Source organism: Mobula hypostoma, chromosome 4 (assembly GCF_963921235.1).
Source record: "Mobula hypostoma chromosome 4, sMobHyp1.1, whole genome shotgun sequence".
NCBI lineage: Eukaryota > Metazoa > Chordata > Chondrichthyes > Myliobatiformes > Myliobatidae > Mobula > Mobula hypostoma.
Genome location: NC_086100.1, coordinates 55,633,597 through 55,659,357, shown reverse-complemented (window position 1 = coordinate 55,659,357; position 25,761 = coordinate 55,633,597). Strand labels below are relative to the sequence as shown.

Below are 25,761 nucleotides of genomic sequence, written 5' to 3'. Positions count from 1 at the left end.
TAAATCATAGGATCATTGGGGGCTGTGGGAGTTTGTGATGGTTCCTGCATGTTTTGACAGCCAAATCAAGCATAAAAGGCACCGAGCTCATCTGGAAGCGAAGACCTGCTGTCACCTATGTCACTTGATTTAACTTTATAAGAGGTGATATTATTCAAGCCCTGCCATAGCTGCTGACCATCCTTCAATGATTCATGTTTAGTCCAGAATTTCCATTTTGCCCATGAGATGGATTTCCAAAGATCACATCTGGACCTCGTGTAACTTTCTTGGTCATTAGACCTGAATGCCTCTGATCTGGCTCTCAGCAGATTGCAGATCTCATGCATCATCCAGGGCTTCTGAATGGGAAAGTCTCTGAATTATTTTGTGAGGACACACTCATCTACAATGGTTTAATAAAGTCTGTGACAACCATGATGTATTCATTCAGATCCACAGATGAGTCCTTGAACACAGCCCAGTCCAGTAACTTGAAGCAATCCCGTAGCCGCTCTTCTGCCTCCCACAATCACTTCTTTGTTGTCCTAATCTCAGGAGGTTTGCTCTTTAGCCTGTGCCTGGTAGGAGAAGGTCAGCCAAGTGATCAGATTTACCAAAATGCGGTCTGGGCACAGAACGGTAGGCATTCCTTATCTTAGTATAACAGTGGTGTCATGTGTTGGGACCCCTGGTGCTACAGGTTATATGCTGATGATAATTGGGCAGGCTTTTCTTCAAACAAGCTTGGTTGAGGTCCCCCAACTATGATTTGAAATGCATTGGAATGGACTATTTCTTGTTTGGAGACAGCATCATGCAGCAACTCAAGCGTTTGATTATAGTCGGCCGCTGATGGTATGTAAACTGCGGTCAGGATTATGGAGGAGAACTCTCCAGGTAAACAGAACAGATGGTATGTAATCATTAGGTGTTTAAGGTGGGGAGAACATGAGTTCAACAAAACCACCACATCGGAGCTCCACCAAGAGTTTATCATGAAACACACACTTCCACCTTTTGCCTTTTCTGAATCAGCAGTCAAGTCCATACAGAAAGATAAGAAGCCTCCTAGTCTGATCGTTGTATCTGGTATGCTGGGTGAAAGTTATGTCTCGCCCAGACATAGAATACAACAGTTCCTCATTTCCCTCCAATACAGCAATCTTGCCCTCGGCTCCTCAATTTTGTTCTCCAGTGACTGCACATTTGCCAACAATATTCTGGGTAGAGAGATCGTCATCCCTCTGCATTTCAGCCTGGCTTAGAGTCCAACCCTCCTTCCTCACTTCCAGCCTTGGTGATGAACCTTCAACCACTTCATTTTGTACCTGCCTGGTCTGCCGAGACCTTCAATCGTAAAATCTGTAGATCATTAAGCTGATATAAAAATACATTGCTTAGAGGAAAATTACATTGGCAGTCAATCGAAAGAACAGGGTAGCACACACTGGAAGAATTCCTCTGTCGGTAACTATGAAGAACAAATACACAGTTTTATAGTACTATAGTAGTATTGGTACTGTTCTAATTTGTTCTATATTTCATTTAAATACATAATTTGTTACTCAGTTAAACAGCAGTTTGTCTTTTTTATATCTTTTTAACTATTTCCATGAAACCAGTTAATTAGACTTGCCACTTAACTGGGCCCAGTGTGCCCCCAATTAACCGGAATCAACTGTACTTGTTATTGAGGGAAACAGTGAAAAGGGCACCCTACTCTGATTACTTATTCCTGTTTCCTCTCTTAACCATCAACTCATTACTGCCAGGCACCTCCCAGTCTCCATCCAGCCAGCAAGAGTCACATGTAACTCGTTTCCAACTCATCACCGCAACCTATTTAAATCTAACTCTCATCCACAGTCCTTGTTCACCCATTGAACCAGCAGCCTCAAGCCGTTTTTTCTAGGCAGCTGTTACCTTGTATCTTGTGGTGTCTAGCATCTGTTCACTCTCATTTTGAGGTTCCTCATGACTGTTATTTTCACAGTCTATTGTTAAGGTTATCGTTCATTGCTGAATTTTCTTTGCTGTTCTGCTCTTGGGTGAAGCCTCCTCTATATTTCCCAACAGGATGAGTAAACCCATGATGACCCAGCAAACTTTGGTTGCCTAAAGGAAGTCATCTGCCAACATAAGTACATGAACCAGAAGCAGCAGGAAACCATTGAACATCTGCTCGCCACTTGCAACCAACTCTCTGTCTCATTACAGCAACCCCATGCCAGTCAGAGTCCCGGATTCAAGCGCTTAGATGTATCTCCAAGTTGATGCTGCTACTTTCTGTCCTAGTGTATCTTACACTTTGAGCTCCAGCCACCTGTGTATTCTACGGACTGAGCCAAGATAGCCTTTGCCATCTCTCTCTTGACTGGGCAAACTCTAAGACTACCATTTGCACTAAATGTGAAGAATTCACCACTGAGATGTGCCGAGTTTTTGAATTGAATTGAATTGACATTATTTCTAACATCCTTCACATACATGAGGAGTAAAAATTTTTACATTATGTCTCCGTCTAAATGTGCAACATGCAACCATAGTAATTTATAATAAATAGAACAATCAGTGTAACATAGAAATACACTCAAATCAGCGTGAGTTAATCAGTCTGATAGCCTGGTGGAAGCAGCTGTCCCAGGGCCTGCTGGTCCTGGCTTTTATGCTGCGGTATCGTTTCCCGGATGGTAGCAGCTGGATTAGATTGTGGTTGGGGTGACTTGGGTCCTCAATGATCCTTCGGGCCCTCTTTTCACACCTTCCTTTGCAAATGTCCTGAATCATGGGCAGTTCACAACTTCAGATGTGCTGGGCTGTCCACACCACTCTCTGCACAATCCTGCATTTAAGGGAGGTACAGTTCCCATACCAGGCAGTGATGCAGCCAGTCAGGATGCTCTCAATTGTGTCCCTGTAGAAAGTTCTTAGGGTTTGGGGGACCATACCAAACTTACTCAACCGTCCGAGGTGAAAGAGGCACGGTTGTGCCTTTTTCATCACACAGCTGGTGTGTACAGGCCATGCGAGGTCCTCGGTGAGGTAGATGTCAAGGAACTTAAAGCTGTTTACCCTCTCAACCCCAGATCCATTGATGTCAAAAGAGGTTAACCCGTCTCTATTCCTCCTGTAATCCACAACCAGCTCCTTTGTTTTTGTGAAATTGAGGGAGAGGTTGTTTTCTTGACACTACTGTGTCAGAGAGATAACTTCTTCCCTGTAGGTCACCTTGTTATTGTTTGAGATTAGGCCAATCAATGCAGTGTTGTCAGCAAATTTAATTAGCAGATTAGAGCTCTGGGTGGCGATACAGTCATGGGTACACAGGGAGTAAAGGAGGGAACTTAGTAGACAGCCCTGAGGGGCTCCTGTGTTGACAGTCAGAAGGGTTGAGGTGAGGGAGCCCACTCTTACCACCTGCTGGCGATCTGACAGTAAGTCCAGGATCCAGCTGCACAAGGCAGGGTCAAGGCCGAGGTCTCTGAGCTTCTTGTCAAGTCTGGATGGAATTATAGTGTTGAATGCTGAACTGTAGTCCAAGAACAGCATTCTCACAGAAGCATCATTCTTCTCCAGATGTGTAAGGACAGTATGCAGAGCAGTGGCTATTGCGTCGTCTGTCAATCGGTTGTGTCGGGAGGCAACTTGTAGGGAGTCCAGTTTGGGTGGTAGAATGCTGCAGATGTAGTCCTTGCCAGTATTTACTTATTATTGAGGTGAGTGCAACAGGACGCCAGTCGTTCAGACATGTTACCTTGGTCTTTTTTGGTACAGGGACATTAGCAGATAATTTGAAGCAGGAGGGCACTTTACACTGGGAGAGGGAGAGGTTAAAAATGTCTGTAAACACACCTGCAAGTTGTGCTGCGCATATCCAGAGTACTCACCCTGGGGTGCCGTCTGGTCCCACAGCCTTGCGACAGTCCACCCATTGGAAACACCTGCGTACCTCAGCCTCAGATGACTGGGTTGCAGGTTGTAGCGGTGGCTTTACTTGGAGGCTCAGAGTTAGTGACATCGAACTGAGCATAAAAGTGATTGAGCTCATCTGGGAGAGAGGCCGTGATGTCGACGGCACCGCTACGTTTGGCTTTGAAGTCTGCGATGGAATGCAACCCTCGCCACAAGTCACGTGTGCTAACTGTTGTGAATCTTGACTCAATCTTGTCCCTGTATTGTTGTTTCACAGCCTTGATAACATTATACAGATCGTAGCTGCTTTTCTAGAGCAGGGTGAAGGAGAGCTTTATAAGCTTTGCGGAAGGGAATGTAGCAGTGGTCAAGTATCTTATCTCCACGACTGCTCACCTGGATGTGCTGACAAAACTTTGGAGAGACTTTCGTCAGCGACGCTCGATTAAAGTCACCAGCGACGATGAAGGCAGCCTCCGGGTGTGCAGTGTCCAGCATACTGTTGGTTTCATACAGTTCCTTGAGAGCCAGGACAGTATTAGCCCGTGGCTGAATGTACACCGCTGTGATGATAACAGCCGTGAATTCCCTATGCAGCTAGTAGGGTCTGCACAGCAGCAGCAGGTATTCCAGGTGCTGGAAACCTGGAATTCAAAGGTGCTAACAAGGCCCTTCTCCCTTGCCTCCGGTGCTTCTTCCAAGGTACTGGCGATGTAAGAGATGAGTCTTCCATATATTGCGCAAGCAGGGGTTCCTAGTGTAGGAAAGGCAGCACAAAATGGGTAAATGCTGTCTCTCAGATGTTCAGAAGGATCAGTCTATCGTATCTGATATAACTATCAGCTACTTGAACAGAAAGTGCAAAGAAAATTGTAGAAATTAGTAGTATACTGTCAATTTGGAACGGAGCTCATAACAGAGCTGCAGTAGGCGGAGCCATCTTGGTGGTCCATCCAGGAAACGTAAGGGAGGCAGTGAATCAGATACTTTACCTGCGTCAAGTCTCACACTTGGTGCAGGAATACACTGTGAAATTCTGGATCCTCACGGCAGACTGTGGGTGGAATGTGGAAGCATTGCTGGCCCATTATTATCACAGCCACACAGGGTGCTTGGAAGATGAACTGTCTACCCGGGGATGCTCACCGACCTCAAAAGCCTCATCACTCTAGCCTTCCATATTGACAAGTGTCTTATGGAACAACTCTCCAGATCACCAGCCAGAACCCCAGTTCTATTCCCAGAACCATTTCAACCTGCAGAACTCTCATCAGCAATGCTTCCAGAACCTATGCAGTTAGGGAGAACTCCCTTAATCCCCCAAGAGCATTTGCATCGACAACTTGTGCGTTTACTGCAGAGCAACCAATCACCCACTCATCAAATGCCCACCGTGTCCAGGAAATAGCACCTCCAAGTAGAGACAAGAGGCCTTCCATCTGGTAAGCTCCCCATGGTCCCTTGTTCCACAGCCCAGCTCACTCTCTCTGTCCTCCTCCACACTCTGACAGCCGTACGCTCTGGGGGATTCCAATGCAGAATGCAACTTTCTGGACCGGATTCTGTATGTGCAGCTTAGACTCCCTGCTGAGCCTACTGTATTTCTCACTCCTTCTGCGTTACTGCCTTCGACAGACATCCTTGCGGTCTGGAATGGTCAGAGCACACACACAGTCTACGCACATGAGCATCAGAGAACACCAAGTCTATCCAATTTCTCCTTATCAACACATCCAATATTCCTCTCATCTTGGGTTACCCCTGGTTCTTCACTCATGACCCTCACTTTGCCTGGTTCACCGCTGAGTTGGGGACCCATCTGCCTGTAAGCTCAGATGGCTTCATCCTGTAAATCCACGGAGATGAAGGAAACCCTTGGTCTCATCAAAATCCAACAGGAATACCACAACTTAGCCATCGCCTTCAGTTCCAAAGGGAAGCCAGCACACTGCCACATCACAGACCACATGGCTGCGCGATCAACCTCTTCCCAGGCACCACCCCTCCTCGAGGTTATCCGTTCTCCCTCCTACTGAGACCCAAGCCATAAATGACAACATCAGCAAAGCACTACAGCATGGCTTCCTTCAACCATGCCAGTCCCCACCGTTGCAGGATTCGCCTTTGTCAAAAAGAAAGATGAGGGTCTCCACCCCTACATTAACTACCATAGACACCCACCCACTGGCCACTACTAATACTTGGACTTTCCAACAGTCCGGCTGTTTTCCACACCTTCATTAACAAGATCCTATGAGACATGCTACATAAGGACTTATGTGTTTGTCTAACTCAATGGCATCCTCTTGCCTAGGACTCCAAGACCACGTCTGTCATGTCCATTCAGTCATTTAGCATGTCTTCAAAAACCAATTGTACTGCAAATTAGAGAAATGCCAATTCCACACCCCAGTAATGTCTTTCTTGGACTATGTCCGTTCACCCAAGGCATAACCATGGGCCCAATGAAATTGTGCACCTTTGTTGAATGGCCCCAATCGCACTCCCTCAAACATCTGCAGCACTTCTTAGACTTCTCCAACTTCTACCACATTTTCTTCAAGAACCTCCCTCACCAAATCACCTATTTAATGGATAACCTGGTCTGCTGCCACGGACCACACTTTCGAGGAGCTCAAGAGACACTTCACCACTGCTCCGATTCTCCACCATCCGAACACTTCTGGACTTTTTGTGGTAGAGGTGGACGTTAGGGCCATCCTCACCCAGCAAGAACCAGATAGGCAGACACCCCCTCGTACCTTCTCACCAAGTTTAACTCTACACAGCGCCATTAAGGAATAGGAGACAGGAAGCTACTTGCTATTAAATGAGTCTTGGAGGAAAAGAGACATTGGCTGATGGGAAACATCAAGCCCTTCCTGATCTGGACTGATCACCAGAACCTCATATCGATACAACAGACCCACCAACTCAATCCACGTCAGACTCACTGGGTCCTCGTCTTCAAGCAATTCAACTTAAACATCTCCTATTGACCTGGCTCCAAGAACACTAAGGCGATGCCCTGAAATGACAGTTCGACCCAGCTGAAATGGAGGTTGACCCTCAGCCCATCATTCCATCCTCACAGATCTTCACCTCGATCATCTGGGATCTTGGGAACCAGATCTGCCAGGCCCTACAGCACGAACCTGCTGTAGCCCACACAACTGACAACCACATGTAAGTGCCGGTGGCTATGCTCTCTGTGGGCCCACTCCTCATCCCTATCTGGCCATCTGGGGGGAGGGGGTTGGCAGGGGAGAGGGAGTTGGCGAGGGGAGAGTGCACGACATACATTTTGCGACACTGGTTCTGATGGCCCACCATGGTTGCAGATCACGTCATTTCATTGCTGCCTGCCCTCAATGTGCCCAGTCCAATTCCTCCAACCTATGACCCTCTGGCCCTACTGATCCTTGGATACCCATGGATCTTATCATGGGTTGAACACTTTCCAGCGGGGCCATGGTGATCAATTTAGGCGTAGACGGATCTTCAAGGCAGCCCACTTCATTGCCCTCCCCAAACTTCTGTCAGCCACTGAGACTGCGGGCCTGGTTCTCCAACATGCAGTTCACCTCCGTGGTTTCCCTCAGGACATTGTGTCAGACCAGAGCCCACAATTCGTGTCCCGCATCTGGTGAGCCTTTTGCTCTCTCGTTCATACCTCAGTGAGTTTGTTCTCTGGCTATTATCTGCAGTCCAACGGTCAGTCAGAAAGAACCAATCAGCAAGTGGAGAAGTTTCTGATGCTTCACCGCCTCCAACCGTTACACATGGAAGAAGTATCCGTTCTGGGCTGAACTGTGCCTCAATCTGCACGCCTCCTCTGCAACAGGTATGTCACCATTTGAAGTGCTTCATATCTATCAACCCCCATTGTTCCCCGTGGAGAAGGCAATAGTGGATGCCCAATATTCCAGAGCCCTGATTCACCACTGCCAGAATGCTTAGAAGAGGGCACGGAATGCTTGAAAGGGGGTCCATGTCTGGCTGTCAACGTGAGATTTGCCTCTGCACCCCGACTCCTGCAAGCTCTCACCTCAGTTCATTGGTCCCTTCAAGATTACCCATCACATCCATCGGGTCACTTACTGTCTCCAGCTGCCAGGTACCTCAAGATCACACCTACCTTCCACATGTCCTACCTCAAGCCCATTGTCTACAGACCACTCAACCCACCTGAGCCTGCACTTCTGGAACTTAGAAAGCTGAAAGATGGTCCAGTGTATATGGTTCACCAGTTGATGGATTTCTGTCATCGTGGACAGGGTGTGCAGTATCTGGTTGACTGGAAAGGGTCCAGATTCATCTTGGATTCATCACTCATCAAGGAGTTCCACCAGACCCATCCAGATCATCCTGAGCTGTCGGACGTCAGCCATAGGAAGGGGGCCTGCACCCAGTCTCCATCCGGCTAATAGGAGTCACCTGCCACTCTTTTCCAACTCATTACCTGCAACCTATTTAAACCTAGCTCTCATCCACAGTCCTTGTTCACCCACTGAACTAGCCAGCCTCAACAAGTTTCTCCTAGACATCAGCTACCTTGTTGCCTGTGGTGTTTAGTATCTGTTCTTTCTCGGTTTTTTGGCCCCTTGTGGCTTGTTATTTTCAATGTCTATTGTTGAAGTTATCATTCATCACTGAATCATTTCTGCTGCTCTGCTTTTGGGTCAAGCCTCCTCCACTTTTCCTGACAGTTACCTGCATCCTGAAACGTAAGGAGTAACTGTCTCCCTGAAATTTCTGTCAATCATTTAGCTCCAGCTCTCTAGCATAGTCTGTAAGGAGTGTCAGCCAGATGTACTTCTTGCAGGTGTAGTCTCAGACACACTGGAGGTCTTCCTGACTTCTCACATCCTGCAAGAGGAGCACTTTCCTGCCCTGGCTTCTATCCCCACTGCTCTACCTGTGCAATAATAGAAAGAAAGAGACCTTAACCCTCTTCACCTCTTCTAACCAAAGCCTCAGTTCCTCACGTCAACACTGTCCAGTCATATTCTGGCCATTCCCACAATGCACACTCCACTTAAACTTAGCCCTTGACAATTGCCTGATTGTCCAATCATTTTTTAACTGACAATTTGCAGTTGTGCCTGTTTTAGGCTCCTGCATCTCGCGACGAGTAACGGCTACTCCTACCTGAAACTGAGCAGTAGGTTAGAAAATATTGTGAAGATAATTATAAATATTCAAATTCCTGTTTGGTGAAAGAAGTGAAGGGTGGCTGTCCAGTTTCCTGGTTCATAAGTATGAGAAAAAGTAGAAATGTTGTACCTTCATCATTTTCCGTACCTGTGTCAGGAAATAACAGTTTATCTTCCCTTTCTACATTATAAGTACAACTAAGATCTGATGAACCATTTTGATTTGAGTCGTGAGCTGGTGAAGTATCAGTATTTCTTGATATAGTGATATCTTGTTGCACTGATGAGCTTACCAGGTCAGATAAGCTTCTGTTAGTTCTGGAAAATCACAAAACAATATTAAGTTTTATTTTTTAGTATTAGGAATATTTTCCATTGATGTTAGCAGGACATTGTAAATACATTTATGAAGCTTATACTAGCAGCTTCAATCATAAATATTTTTAAACAGACACTACAATTTTATCTATAAGTACAAAGCAAAAAATATTAAAATGTTTAATTGATTATCTAGATGTTGTCTATTCCGTATATTCACCACCCTCTGTCCTCAATTGTTTATGATTCTCAATATCCAAAGCCAATGGATCCTTACCAATCCAGCTAGTTAAACAGAAGAACTTTTTGCCAAAAGTTTTCAATAACAATATACAAAAAATCTGAACATAACCAAAGTTTTAAAAGAAAGCACAGAATTTTCACAGTTCTGCTATTAATACAATGTGGCTGTTGAGAGACCGTAAGAAATTGAAATGCAGTGCATAGTTTGAACTGAACTTTTATGGTTATCTTGTAATCATAAAGTCAGGTTCAAGTTTCAACTAGCATGAGGGTGAAATTGTATACTAGTCAAATGTAATGGAGTAAGGACCTATGAACTGGAGCTTTACCAAGACCGATTATGCAAATGTGCAAGAAGTCAGTGAAGATAAAGAAAAAATAGATAAAATATAGGATCACAAGCCTCCAGGCAACTGGCAGAGGAATTCAGCTTGCTTCAGAGCACCAAAAGATAGGTCAACAGTATAAAGAATATTTACAGAGCACAGGTGACCACCAATTTTATTACATGCTCTAGTTTTACCAGGAGATGGCAGGGTACTGCACCACCTCTCACCTGATCCAGAATCTGAGAGAGCTGTTCCCAATAGTACAAGTCAGATAAGCATGCGAGGTTCTGTTGCGAAGGTTGCTTTTGAGGGTGTGGTCCAGTTTCTCAACAGAATGCTTACTTGTCAACAATACCAGTTCACTTATCATTAAAGTACACAATTTAAACTTAAAAATACTTGAATTTTCATATATAACATTCATCTTATTTTCCGCTTTGAATATTTCTGTGTCTATACAAGGCTATACAACTGTTCCACTAGCACAAAGGTGACATTCTGTTAAATACTTGCCACAGTGAAATGAATCTAATAATTATTATTTCATCAAATACACGTAGTTGATACTTAATTTTAATGTTACATACAAATGAAATATCTACAGTGATAAAGTTTGCATTCTGAAAGAATATTTCAAATTGGATTTAGTTTGAATCCTGATGGGAAATAAGACATTTGAATTTTTACATCCCTTCTGAAGAAAAATCAATTAAATAAAAATAATAAATTGTTATTTTACCATTTAAATTATCCATTGGATATTTCCTTACACTGATGCTAAGTTTGATATCTTCACATTGATTTTCACAATTTAAAAAGCAGGCATCACAATCTGCCATCTAGTTGCAAAGTGTAGTCAGCACTTACTCTTTGCAACTGGAAACAAGGCCAGAAAGTTGGATAATATTAGAAGAGAAGGTTGGCAAGGAAAATAATTGCTATTTAGAATGGATTAAAAATTAGTAAAGACAGAATCACAAAGATTTTCTGATAGTGAGACAGGAAGAGAAAAGAAATGACCACAGGCTACTGAACTGTACAGTGGAATATAAAGCATGAGAAAGTAGCACCATCAAAATTTTTATTTGAATTGCTCTCCCCTATTTCAAATTTCATGTTAAAACCAAATCCATTCAGTTGACAAATAAAATTTACATTAATCATTAAATAGAAACTGCAACAGTGGCATAATAAAAATTAAAAATACTTTGAGAATGACTGATATAGAAACGAAACATAGATTATGTGTAAAAGAGATTTATAATTTCTGGAAAAAATACAACTCTATGGTTGATGGAAATCATGAAAGCTTATTACATCTTAAAGTCATTTTCTCCTTTCTTTAATTTTCAAGGCTTACTCCAAGTATTTTCTTGTGCAAAGTGCCATATATCTGAAGGTTTCTTTAGACTTATACCAAGGTAATTCACAAACAATATTGTATTACCTTGGACTATTTTCTTCTCCGCTGTACTCTGCTTCTTCAACCAAATAGTTGAAAGATTCTTCGATTATTTCATCTGCAGCCTAATTTAAAAGAAACATGATTTGTTCATTCACCTAAACTTCTGTAACTTCCATCACTGTTTTAACATGGCTGTACTGAATCAGGAAAGCATTTAGAAGCAGAAAATGCTGCAAGTATTTTGCAGTCAAATGACATCTATAGGAAGAGGAGGGAAATAAAACATTTCAAGTCAATTACTCTAGACTGGAGACCAGAGATACTAAAAATTAATAGGTTTTAAAGTGCAGAGGAAGGAAAAGTGAAGGAGAAAAAGTAATTGAATGGAAGACAAGGAATATTGCTTTACTGATGAAATGATGGTGCAAAATATTACAGAGTAGCAATACATCAAGTAGAAACAAAATCTGGGAATGTGGGGTATGGTGTAGCTATAAGGGAATGTGGTCCTAAGAGTGATATCAAAATTGTGACATTTTAATGTTAAGTAATTTCATAAGGAAAAAAAAAACAGAAATGAGTGCCAATAGACTAATTAGTGAATGATTCTGGTCTTTAAAATGCCATATTAAAGAGATTGAGAGCTTAGGAGTCAATGCACTGCTTTCTCTATTCCTCTACTTGCAGAGGCTAGAGCTAAGGTACTATGATGTTGGACACTTGGAAATGGCATAAGGAGAAAGTCTTCACATAGGTGGTCATCAGTCTCTGGAAATCTTACCTCAGAAGGCCCTGAGTGCTCAGTCATAACATCTATTCAAAGCTAGGTGTGATAGATTTTTGAATGCTACAGTAATCAGAAAATATAATGATTGAGCAATAAAGCAGACAAGACACAGATACAACCATGATTTAATTGAATGACAGAAAAGCCTTGAAGAGCTGTATGGCCTATGTCAGCTTCTATTCCTTCTGTTATCTTAGAGACTTGCAATGGTTTTATTTCTTAATAATCCCTCTTATCTTCATAGCATACAGGATATTACTCATCCCACCACCCATCACCTCACTATTGGAAGGCATTACCTTCCAGAATAACTTCAAGTACCAAGTCAATCAGGGTTTAGCACATACTTCAAGGAAGAAAGTGGTTCAGAAATACATGTGGAAAGAGGCATCTTTTGATTCGGGACAAGAATGCAAGGTACCTATGCTTTGTAATGTAATTGGATTACTGTTTTTTGAAATAAATCTACTTTAAGAATAATCTATCTATCAAATTTCCCCTCTTGAGCTGGTTACCCCTCTCCCAACTCTTTACACAAGAACTTCTATTATCTCGTAATTTTATGCAGCTAATTTATCAACTGTGTTATATCCCTTCATTGCAAATGAACAAATATATATGGTGCACCTAGTATTTAAAGCACTCTGTATTATTCAAATTATTATATGTTCATATTTCAATATGTAAATAAAATGGCCACACTGTTGAAGTCCTCATAGTAGTTACACACATAATATAACTGTTGAGAGATCCATTGATAAATGGAAATTATTATCCAACACATCAGGTAAGGACCTTATAATGACCGGTATTTATCATTGTTATTTAATTTGATGTAAGAGTTCCATTTCTACAACCTTTACTGCACAGAGCTCCCAAAGCCATTGAATAATTTCAACCAAATTCCTCACAGTTTAAAAATACAAATCTAATCTTCACTTTGAGATCTTGCAAAGAAAGGGTCCCTATTTATTTGCTTCTGTGCTTGCATTTCTAGGCATTTAACTACTTAACTTGTTTGGAATAAACATACTCACATCATCCACTTCAGAAAACCTCAAAACTGGATGTACTTGCTCTACATCTTCAGATAGTTCATCAACTTTAAAAAGGGCAACATAGTTTTCATGTTCCTCAATCTCTTCAGCTGAAAAAAAAGAGAACCAACTTATTCATACCTGTTAAGCTGACTCAAAATTTCACTCAGAGTTTTCACTTGATTTTATTTTTTCTCCCCACTGCAAATCGGCCAAAAACTACAGAAAGCTTTGTGGAATTTTGAATAGATTTTTCCCTCTGCGTAACTTGTGTGCCTGCAATCTTTTATATTAAAATGGGCGCACACAAATTGTGAATGTCTTTTACAGCCTAAGCCACATTCATGGGCTTAATGCCTAGCAAAAGATGTTTAATGAAATTTAAGTTCACAATATTATAAAAATATTATTATATAAATATATATAATTAAATATTTTAATAATTAAGTTGTTAAAAGAATTGGAAATACTAAATCAGAACTCTCGAAAACACTTCAAACAATTCAATACATTTAAATTAACAATTAACTGGAAGAGGTTGGTATGGCCCTGTTGGACACCATAGGAGTTCCATGTCAGAGCTGCACTCACAACAGCAAGCAGATCAGGATTTGCCTGTTTATATGGAAGTTGCAGCAAAGCAAGGGTTAAAATGGTGTACTGACAGAACAAAGTGTAGGCACTGTACAGCTTGAGTGTTGGACTTCCTCTTGTACAGCTTTTTCTAAGTGTGGAAGTTCAGAATGGCAAGAGTCATGATGACAAACTGACAACAATATCTTTGTCAGAGATGTGACCCTTGAAAATCTAGCTCACCACTGTACAGCATTTCTGAATATCTTATTTGTTATCTTATTAATTCTCAAGTATTATTCGCCCTTAACATGTAGATTAGTTATTAAAACCTGAAATATATATGATGTCTGGGATTTAAATACACAAATGAAGGGATTCAGGAGTGCACAAATTTTCCAGTGGATCAACATCTGTATCAACTGGTCAATTTCTGTATAAAAACGGCATTTCTTTGTTCAAACTTCAGAGAAGGTTGTGACAGGGGTTGGGCTGTTCTCTTGTGCACAAATGAATGAAGTGTGATTTAGGAATGAGTGTGAGTTGTCCAGTTAATCAGTGATGATATTTGCATAAGTAGTACTCAGATGTGCTCTAGAGTGAATCAAATCCATACCGCAAAAAAATTGTGTACTACTGTGCAAGTTTTAAATTGGAGGCCACCATATTCTCATGGTATATCAATCACAAGCATTTGATTCTGTTAATTGATCTCATTTTTTTGGGCCTAAGCATTCAAAAGCTAATACTTTGGGGTACATTTAGGTTCTAAATGTTCTGAAAATTTCCTCTTATTTTGTTTCATTTAACAAGGAATTGACTGGTGTAATTTAAAATAATGAGGAGCATATTTTTGGAGATGGTGGATTATTCCAGTGAATAAATTGCTTATCTTTTGATATAACATATTTTCATTGAACTTCCAATTAATATTAATAAATGTAAAGGATTTGTACAGCAAATTTTGGAATAAAGTATTCCCAGGAACCAATAAATAAGGTGCAACTGGCGACTATACAATTCAGGACCACACAGTGGTGCAGCTAGTTGAGTTGCTACAGCAACCTATATGTGATCCTGAACTCTGGTGACGTACAGGTGGAGTTTGCATGTTCTCCTTGTGATCATGTGGGTTTCTGCCAGGTGCTTTGATTTCGTCCCACTTCCCAATCACATGTGGATTTATAGGTTAACTGTGAACCGGCCACTGTGAATTATCCTAATGTGTATGTGAATGACAAAACCTGAGGGGAATTGATGGGAAAGTGGAGAGAATAAAATAGGATTAGTGTTAGTGGATGTTTGATAGTTGGTGATGACACAGTGGACTAAATGGCTTGTTTATATGCTTATGACTTTATGATTCTACATGCTCACTTACTAACAAGGATTACAGGATTGAAGTAATCCTTCAATCAACAGACCTTTTCAAAGTGCTGTAATCCTGCTACAACAAGGCATGGATTGCAGTAAACAATTAAACTGACTAAATCAGAAAACCCAAACACATCCCCAACGTGAACATTTCTGGAGCCCAGCACATGGGTGAAATGCACAACCATCCTCATACAGAAGTGTTAAGTCTCCCACAAGATTCCCAACATCACAGGAGTCATTATTCAGCCAATTTGATTCACTACAAGGGATATCAAAGTACAGTTAAGCTTTCTGTATTCTGAACAAAAGCCACAACAGTATGCTGGCTGTAGACTTGTGCCTCAGAACTATGCTGTTGCAGTGCTTCTACGACAGATGCATTCAGTAGACTATAAAGAAAATTGACCTAATATACTCAATACAAATGGAAAATTGTCCACTTCTGTTAAGATAGGTGATACCTATCTTTTATACTTGACCACTGCCTTGAACAGCATTTGATCTCTACTGATAAATCTGAGCTTTCTGTCAGTGCTGCCAAAAATTCAGGCAGATCAAACTTGGAACAAGTTTGTGAAAAATGGAGGGTCTTTAGCTATGAAGCCTGGTAACAATACTAGCCTGTCAGTAAAAGTTCTTCATCTTTTTGCTCATTCTTCTCTTTATCGGGTGAGCACATAAAAGTACTCAGGTCATCCATTACTTCAACTGGAAATGATTGTTCCGGAGTTCTAAAAGGCAAGAAACAATTGTTTTAATTGAGCATCTATATATTATATAAATATACATATTAAAAGCTTGCTTCAGAGATAGAGCTTTCTTGAAATCAGCCTGCACATCAGATAAGTTTCAGCATTTGCCAATTAAGCTCATTACAAAATTAATTTGATTTCACTCTAACATCTGATAACTTGAGCACAAGACTCTCAATTCAATATTATTAATAGGCCACCCACCCAATTAATCAGGAATTGATCAGCCCATCCCACAGCATGAACACCAAATAAAGTGAGTTTCCACCCTCCAGATTCAATTTGCAAATTTTTTAAAATCCCAGTTATCTACTGTAAACACTGATAAACTGCTTCCCGATTGTTGAGATATCTCAGTGGTTTGGCCTCTGACTCACTAGGTGTAGATTCCCAGGCTCCTGTCACTGACTGGACCCTCATTCCCAAACTCCCTTTTACACACCAGGGTGCTGGCTTCTCCCCAGTGCCCCCACCACCACCCCCACCCCCTCAATTTAACACAATGGGTACTATTTCCTGCACTCTAAATTCACTGGACTCATTTTCCACACCCCTTATGAACTCATGCTCTCTATAAATTAGATATGTTTTTGTAAGACTGGGGGATTGAGGGCCATGGGATTCTGCCACAGAAGTTAGGAGCTGAGGCTTGGAATAGATTAGCCATAATCATACTGAATGAAGAGGCAGGCTTGAGGGACTGAGTGCCCTACTCCTATTCCTATTTTGTTCTTTTTCTGGGTTTGTTTAAAGCAGAAGATATCGATGTAAGTACAAAATTTTCATAGTAGAATCACTTAAAATAATCATCAAATGATTTTTGTTCAGTTTAATGGCTTCATTTTCAGTTAAAGTCAACCCACTGGTACAGTAGTCAATGAGGAACATAAGCAGCTCTAGATCACTTGGAACTAGCAAACTGGGAATTCCTACTTTCTACTTCTAGTTGGAGTTCTACTGTGTAACTTCACCAAATCACTTCCCACCCATTTCCCTGAAGTTGCTTCCAACAGTAAACAAAAAATAAAAGCATTTGAAAAATCAGGATAGACAAAATGAAGGTACCTTTTATGCTTCTTCAGTAGCAACCTCTCCAGATAGGTTATATTGTGATCTTTAAACACAATTTCTTTTACTATTTTTGAATTTTGAAGGTTGTCTTCTGTTTGTGATACACCTATGGAAACTGACAAAGATTATCCACAAAGAAGTTGTCAGATTTTTGGAAAAATTTACTTATAGATGAGAAGTGTGATCTGTGCAATAGCTCACTAAATTTGTGCAAATATTTAATCCATACATTCTTTTGGTTTCAGTTTTGAATCCCTGTTTATAGAGAGTTGGGGTATAATTATAGAACAAGAGGAAAAGGTGCTAAAAGTAGCATCAGAGGTTTATGAATTGAGGCAATACCAAAATTAAATAGAACTCCCAATCCAGACAGCATTTTAGCAGAAGTCTGCTAGCAAAACATTAAGTTTTGTAGCTAATTTTAATAGTTAAATATACATAAATATCTCTTCAGTATGATATGGGATCAGGAGGAGCAGGAATTGAAACCTGACTAGCAGGTTAGATAAGGACATTTAACTGGCATTTGTCATGTTGGTTCCATCCAAATATAGCTCAAGATGAAATTTCAGACAGATCTCAGTTCAACAGACAATCAACATCACCTGAACTTTTATAGAAGGGTATTATTGAAGTGTGTTCTAGAAAAGTAAACTTCAGAGCAGATTGAGTTTATAATGATAACTTAATTGTAATTTTGATTTTCATTTAAATGGTGACGGAATTAAGATCACTGAATAAGATAATTTAATCTTAAGTGGCGCTGAAGTAATTCATACTCAGAGAATTGTGAATTGACACAAATTGTAAGTTATTTTACAGCTAATGTTCCAAATGTAGCCCACCTGGCCACTCTCAGGGTCGCTCGGCTCCCTGTCGTCTAGGGAAACAGCCCTCGGCCCCGCCAAACTGAGTAATAAGTTTGTGTGGATGCTGTGTGATGTACCCCGCCCCGCCCAAATAACAGACAATACACTGGATATGATTAAATGATTTACAGTTTATAGATATTACTCGAACTATATAATTAATAGAGAATAAAATATAAAAGGAAAATAAAAGGTGCCACACTTATCAAAGTTCAATCTCTTCGTGCACAAACAGTTGGAGCTCAGGACCCTTCTTCTTCACTCTGCAACCCCTCGGACCACTTCGACCGGCTGTCTGGGACCAACAACGGTGGTCGACCAGACGCTCCACACGAGTCCATCTCGGTCTCCTCTCCTCACCGAACACCCCACTCGGGGTCCGACCCCGTTAGCGGACTCACAGCACCTGGTCCATCCTCTGTCTCTCTCTCCTGCTTTCTCCGCCAAAACCCGCGCATATAATATCTTACAGATACACCAAAAACATAACAACTATCGCAATTGGTTCATAACATCTTCTTATCGGTAACGTGATTCAACAAACTGCTAGCGGGAAGGACTTTCCTAGCAGTTAGAACATAGAACATAGAATAGTACAGCACAGTACAGGCCCTTCAGCCCACAATGTTGTGCCGACCCTCAAACCCTGCCTCCCATATAAGCCCCCACCTTAAATTCCTCCATATACCTGTCTAGTAGTCTCTTAAACTTCACTAGTGTATCTGCCTCCACCACTGACTCAGGCAGTGCATTCCACGCACCAACCACTCTCTGAGTAAAAAACCTTCCTCTAATATCCACCTTGAACTTCCCACCCCTTACCTTAAAGCCATGTCCTCTTGTATTGAGCAGTGGTGCCCTGGGGAAGAGGCGCTGGCTATCCACTCCATCTATTCCTCTTATTATCTTGTACACCTCTATCATGTCTCCTCTCATCCTCCTTCTCTCCAAAGAGTAAAGTCCTAGCTCCCTTAATCTCTGATCATAATGCATACTTTCTAAACCAGGCAGCATCCTGGTAAATCTCCTCTGCACCCTTTCCAATGTTTCCACATCCTTCCTATAGTGAGGTGACCAGAACTGGACACAATACTCCAAGTGTGGCCTAACCAGAGTTTTATCGAGCTGCATCATTACATTGCGACTCTTAAACTCTATACCGCGACTTATGAAAGTTAACACCCCATAAGCTTTCTTAACTACCCTATCCACCTGTGAGGCAACTTTCAGGGATCTGTGGACATGTACCCCGAGATCCCTCTGCTCCTCCACACTACCAAGTATCCTGCCATTTACTTTGTACTCTGCCTTGGAGTTTGTCCTTCCAAAGTGTACCACCTCACACTTCTCCGGGTTGAACTCCATCTGCCACTTCTCAGCCCACTTCTGCATCCTATCAATGTCTCTCTGCAATCTTTGACAGTCCTCTACACTATCTACAACACCACCAACCTTTGTGTCGTCTGCAAACTTGCCAACCCACCCTTCTACCCCAACATCCAGATCGTTAATAAAAATCACGAAAAGTAGAGGTCCCAGAACAGATCCTTGTGGGACACCACTAGTCACAATCCTCCAATCTGAATGTACTCCCTCCACCACCACCCTCTGCCTTCTGCAGGCAAGCCAATTCTGAATCCACGTGCCCAAACTTCCCTGGATCCCATGCCTTCTAACTTTCTGAATAAGCCTACCGTGTGGAACCTTGTCAAGTGCCTTACTAAAATCCATATAGATCACATCCACTGCACTACCTTCATCTATATGCCTGGTCACCTCCTCAAAGAACTCTATCAGGCTTGTTAGACACGATCTGCCCTTCACAATGCCATGCTGACTGTCCCTGATCAGACCATGATTCTCTAAATGCCTATAGATCCTATCTCTAAGAATCTTTTCCAACAGCTTTCCCACCACAGACGTAAGGCTCACTGGTCTATAATTACCCGGACTATCCCTACTACCTTTTTTGAACAAGGGAACAACATTCGCCTCCCTCCAGTCCTCCGGTACCATTCCCATGGACAATGAGGACATAAAGATCCTAGCCAGAGGCTCAGCAATCTCTTCTCTCACCTCGTGGAGCAGCCTGGGGAATATTCCGTAAGGCCCCGGGGACTTATCTGTCCTAATGTATTTTAACAACTCCAACACCTCCTCTCCCTTAATATCAGCATGCTCCAGAACATCAACCTTACTCATATTGTCCTCACCATCATCAAGTTCCCTCTCATTGGTGAATACCGAAGAGAAGTATTCATTGAGGACCTCACTCACTTCCACAGTCTCCAGGCACATCTTCCCACCTTTATCTCTAATCGGTCCTACCTTCACTCCTATCATCCTTTTTTTTCTTCACATAATTGAAGAATGCCTTGGGGTTTTCCCTTACCCTACTCACCGAGGCCTTCTCATGCCCCCTTCTTGCTCTTCTCAGCCCCTTCTTAAGTTCCTTTCTTGCTTCCCTATATTCCTCAATAGACCCATCTGATCCTTGCTTCCTAAACCTCATGTATGCTGCCTTCTTCCTCCTGACTAGATTTTCCACCTCACTTGTCACCCATGGTTCCTTCATCCTACCATTCTTTATCTTCCTCACCGGGACAAATTTATCCCTTACATCCCACAAGAGATCTCTAAACATCGACCACATGTCCATAGTACATTTCCCTGCAAAAACATCATCCCAATTCACACCCGCATGTTCTAGCCTTATAGCCTCATAATTTGCCTTTCCCCAATTAAAAATTTTCCTGTCCTCTTTGATTCTATCCTTTTCAATGATAATTATAAAGGCCAGGGAGCAGTGGTCACTGTCCCCCAGATGCTCACCCACTGAGAGAACTGTGACCTGACCCGGTTTATTACCTCATACTAGATCTAGTATGGCATTCCCCCTGGTCGGCCTGTCCACATTCTGTGACAGGAATCCATCCTGGAAACACTTAACAAATTCTGCCCCATCTAAACCCTTGGAACTAATCAGGTGCCAATCAATATTAGGGAAGTTAAAGTCACCCATGATAACAACCCTGTTATTTTTGCACCTTTCCAAAATCTGCCTCCCAATCTGCTCCTCTGTATCTCTGCTGCTACCAGGGGGCCTATAGAATACCCCCAGTAGAGTAACTGCTCCCTTCCTATTCCTAACTTCCACCCATATTGACTCAAAAGAGGATCCTGCTACATTACCCACCCTTTCTGTAGCTGTAATAGTATCCCTGACCAGTAATCCCACCCCTCCTCCCCTTTTTCTGCCCTCTCTATCCCTTTTAAAGCACTGAAATCCAGGAATATTGAGAATCCATTCCTGCCCTGGTGCCAGCCAAGTCTCTGTAATGGCCACTACATCATAATTCCATGTATGTATCCAAGCTCTCAGTTCATCACTTTTGTTCCTGATGCTTCTTGCATTGAGGTACACACATTTCAGCCCTTCTACCTTACTGTCTTTACACCGTTTATTCTGCTTCTCTTTCCTCAAAGCCTCTCTGTATGTTAGATCTGGCTTTACTCCATGCAGTTCTTTCATTGCTCTATCGCTCTGGGTCCCATCCCCCTCGCAAATTAGTTTAAACCCTCCCGAACCATGCTAGCAAACCTACCTGCAAGGATATTACTCCCCCTCAAGTTCTGGTGCAACCCATCCAATCTGTACAGGTCCCACCTTCCCCAGAAGAGATCCCAATGATCTAAAAATCTAAAACCCTGCTCCCTGCACCAACTCCTCAGCCATGTATTCAACTGCCATCTCCTCCAATTCTTACCATCTCTTTCACGTAGCACTGGCAGCAATCCTGAGAACGTCACCCTTGAGGTCCTGTTCTTCAGCCTTCTGCCTAATTCCCGAAACTCACACTTCAGGACCTCATCCCTCTTCCTGCCTATGTCCTTGGTCCCAACATGTATCACGACTTCTGGTTGCTTTCCCTCACGTACCAGGATGTTGTGCACCCGGTTAGAGACATCCCGGACCCTGGCTCCCGGGAGGCAACAAACCATGCCAGTTAACATAACAAAGAAGCACTTTCAATTATAGCATAACAAAGAAGCCATTTTAATCAGACTACGCAGTGACATAAAAAAAGAAACCCCCTTACACAAATAAACAGCAACTCCTATGTGCTTTCCTATGATTTCAATGGTGTTTTATCAATTTCTTATTCCGCACATTGCAAAGGTAGCCTGATTTGACACTAACTCAAAATCCTTCTCAGCCCTTACCTATTCATCAGTTCCTAGTCACATTAGTTAGGAAAATGACAAAAGCAAATTCTTGTCCAATAAGTTCTACTAAAGTTTTAAGCAGACACTAAATACAATACTTGTGATTTTCAGCTTAATTGTTATACCTGAAGCATGAGATCAGTTGAATAACGACACGATTGACATGAAGGACAAAATGCTCAAGTTCTGTACTGCACTACTAGATTATTCTGTAAGGTTCAAGGACTACTGTAAGCATAAAATTAAGGTCATACACAATTGCACCATTTTATTCTCTAGTGGTGAATGCAAAAAATCTAATTACGAGGCAAGCAGAACAGCATGCTTCTTATTTTTATATAGCTAAGACAACCAAATCAATATATATGACAACTGACAGTTTTCAAATACCACCTACAGCTCAGAGAAATACTGTGCGGCTTTAATCATGTAATATTTCCATAATCCCAGCTCCTGGGCATTTCCCGATAACATCCGTCATTTCAAGGACAAAAAGTGTATTTCTACAATATGGATTATTTCAAATTATTGGAAGGATAATTAATGGTAGGTTCTCAATCAGGTATTTTAAAATAACAACAAACTACTGACAGATATACCACTGCAAAAGAAGTAAGACTTCCAACTTGCAACAAATTCTGTTATCAATGTATTAAAACAATGGCCTAGATTTTATTGAGTGAGATTTCCAGTCCTTGGTGCAAATGTAGAACTTCCAGACAGCTAATCACTCATGTTCAAATATGTTCCACTGCTAAACTTCTCAAAGGTTGCTAACATACTCTAATTTCCAAGAACTTACACAGGGGAATCCATAAAAAAGTCAGTTATTACAATAGAAACCAAGGTTAAATATTATGTAATTCTTATTATTTTAACATTGTTACTTAAAAATTATTCCTATATTTATCACAATTTGATTCTTTACAGCTTAGTTTTTTCTAAAAATGTATGATCCAAATTAGATAAATATAAAAATGTGTCTTTAATATTATTAGATAGAAGGCACTGACCTACTGAATGGTATTTCTTTAGTCATATTAATAACAATCTCCCTCCACACAGGACAGCCTATCTTGCAATTGAACACAAACAATTTTGATTGATATAGAATTTTATTCCTGAAAAATATTAAGATAGATGTCCAAGGGAAATACATTACGATTCAAAGGATCTTCAATTAAAAATATTGAGGTGGAGAGGCACAAAGTTTTTAGAGAGGAGACACCAGAGCTTAGGATTTTAATGCTGAAAGATCGATGCCAACTTCAGTGTAATTAAATTTGACAATGATCAGTTAAAATTGAAGAAAATAAATGATCTTGAATGGTTTTGAGACTGGAGCAAATTGCTGAGTGATGAGGGGGCAAGGCATTTTAGGGATTTAAAACGTAGGGTCAGAATTTTTAAATTGAAGCAATCCTTCACTGGGAAGTAATGTAGGTCAGCAAGCACAGCAAAAATACTGTAGAATGTGTACATTTTGGATGAATCAAATTTACAGAGCAATAAAAATACCAAAAAAATCACTGGATTGCAGTGGTCATCAATGAAATATCATTAAAACCATATTTTGTTCAATTTGCAAACAGGTTAACTACTTATTTCACAATAACAGTTTACATCAGATCTTGAAAACCGAAGCTATAATATTATGTGAAAATAAAGCACTAAAGATGCGTGCGAACAACTGCCTGAAGTACGACTGATCTCATCTAGATATTTCCTCTTCACCCTAACTAAAAAGTTTCCCAGTTTCTGCCTTCTTTGGAAGGTCCCACATTTTTGTCCATCTACGTAGATCCTGTGGCTGTTCTGAGCATGAAGATGCACCGTATAAGCACAATTCTGTACGGAAACTATACAGCCAGTAGGAAAAAAATGGAGAATGCCTAACTCCCTTATTCAGATAAACCTGCCATCCCAGAAATTTGCACTTTCATTACATTCACTTTATCACAAGTATATCTTTTCAAGGTAGGGAGATCAGACATGTCCATAATATTCTAATGCTGTCTCACCTGAACTTGATATAATTGGAGCAAGGCATCTTCACTCTTTCACTTAAATCCTCTTGCAATGAGGCCCAGTGTGTCATTTTCCTACCTAACTGCTTGCTGAATTTGCAACTTGAGTTTCAATGATTCACAAATAAGGCTTCAAGATCTATGAATTTTACAATCCAACACAATTCAATTTCTCTCCATTTTTAAAGAATCTCCACTTTCCTATCTTTTCTTTCATAGACCTTGCACTTTCCTGCATAATATTCCATCTACTATGTCCTCATCATCTATTCAGTTAGCCTGATGACATCCACTGAAGCCTCTCAAGATCCTACAGTACTACCTACTTTTGTATCATCAGGAAACCTAGATATATTACACTTGGTACCCTCATCCAAATCATTGATACAGATTGTGAACTGCTGTGACTCTAGCATTAACCCTGCAGAACACCACTGACCACAGTGTCCTAACTTGAAAAAATTTGTTTATTCCTAATCTGTGATTTCTATCAGTTAACCAATCCTCAATCAATACCAGCATATTATTCCCAATTCAGTGTGATAGTGTGGCGTAAACAAGAGAAAATTTGCAGATGCTCAAAATCCAAGCCACACACACAAAATGCTGGAGGAATTCAGCAGGCCAGGCAACAACTATGGAAAACAGGCAGTCTACGTTTTGGGCTGAAACTCTTCAGCAGGACGATATTGTGGCATCTTATCTAAGGACTTCTGAATATCCAAATACATCATTTCTGCTGATTTAACCTTTGTCAATTTTGCAAGTTGCATCCTGAAAAATTGTCAACAGATTTATCAAACTTCCTCTCATAGATTCACATTGACCCTGTCCAGTCCTTTTATTATTTTCACAGCATCGAATCACTCCTATACAAGGCCATAGTATTTTACCGACAGAAATTCTGATTTCCCACATTAGAGCTTACAAAAGCTATCTTGTAACATCTTCTCCCTGGCCAAACTGGCTGCTGTTGCCCTGGTGCTGCATTGGTGAATCCCTATGTTAGCAGTTGAGAAACCATTGAAAATATTTCTTAAGATTTATCACTGGATAGGATTTATCACAGATTAGGTGGAGTTAGAATGGTGTTGTGCTTGGAAAATCCTGCCTTACAAATCCAGCTGAGTCTGGTCCAGAAAGTTTGAGCACATGGAGCCAAGGTGATTGATAAACTGGATCTAGGAGGCAGAGGGTAGTGATGGAGAGCTGATTTTTGTCACTGGAAGTCTGTAACTAGTGGTCTGCAGGAATCAGTACTGGGATCTTTGTTGTTTGTTATAGATGTATATGACTAGAATAAGAATATCTGTGGCCTAATAATTAAGTTTTTATGACAATACATTGAGTGCTGGAGTTGTAGATCATGAGGATGGCTGCCTAGGATACAAAGAAACATAGAACAGCTGGGTAGAAGAAAGTTAGTCCAAGCAAGTGTGAGGTAATACATTTTGGGCCATCTAATACTGGGCAGACAGAAACAGTAAATGGCAGGGACTTTAGAAGTATTGATATACAGAAGAACTATTCTGCCTCTTGAGGCACTGCCCAGTTTGTATGCAGTTTATTTGATACAAACATCACTTCCTGTTTATAAGCTTTTGTTTACATCATTTTCTGTGCGGGTTGATTCGAATTATGACTTGAAGTACACACGGTAGAAAGACATCCATCTCTATCATCTTTATTTACCCTC

The 25,761-nt window shown here is 41.2% G+C and overlaps 1 protein-coding gene across 1 annotated transcript in view; it reads right to left on the bottom strand.

The window, feature by feature from the left end:
• The window catches only part of zbbx (zinc finger, B-box domain containing), a 153,130-nt gene that overhangs the window by 51,908 nt on the left and 75,461 nt on the right, over positions 1-25,761 (bottom strand). The window contains exons 11-15 of the mRNA XM_063044882.1: positions 16,937-17,057; positions 15,741-15,850; positions 13,170-13,279; positions 11,388-11,467; positions 9,199-9,368 (exon numbers count right to left, since the gene is read on the bottom strand). Of these exons, the coding sequence (XP_062900952.1) occupies positions 9,199-9,368; positions 11,388-11,467; positions 13,170-13,279; positions 15,741-15,850; positions 16,937-17,057 (591 nt within the window). The remainder of the gene's footprint in view (positions 1-9,198; positions 9,369-11,387; positions 11,468-13,169; positions 13,280-15,740; positions 15,851-16,936; positions 17,058-25,761) is intronic.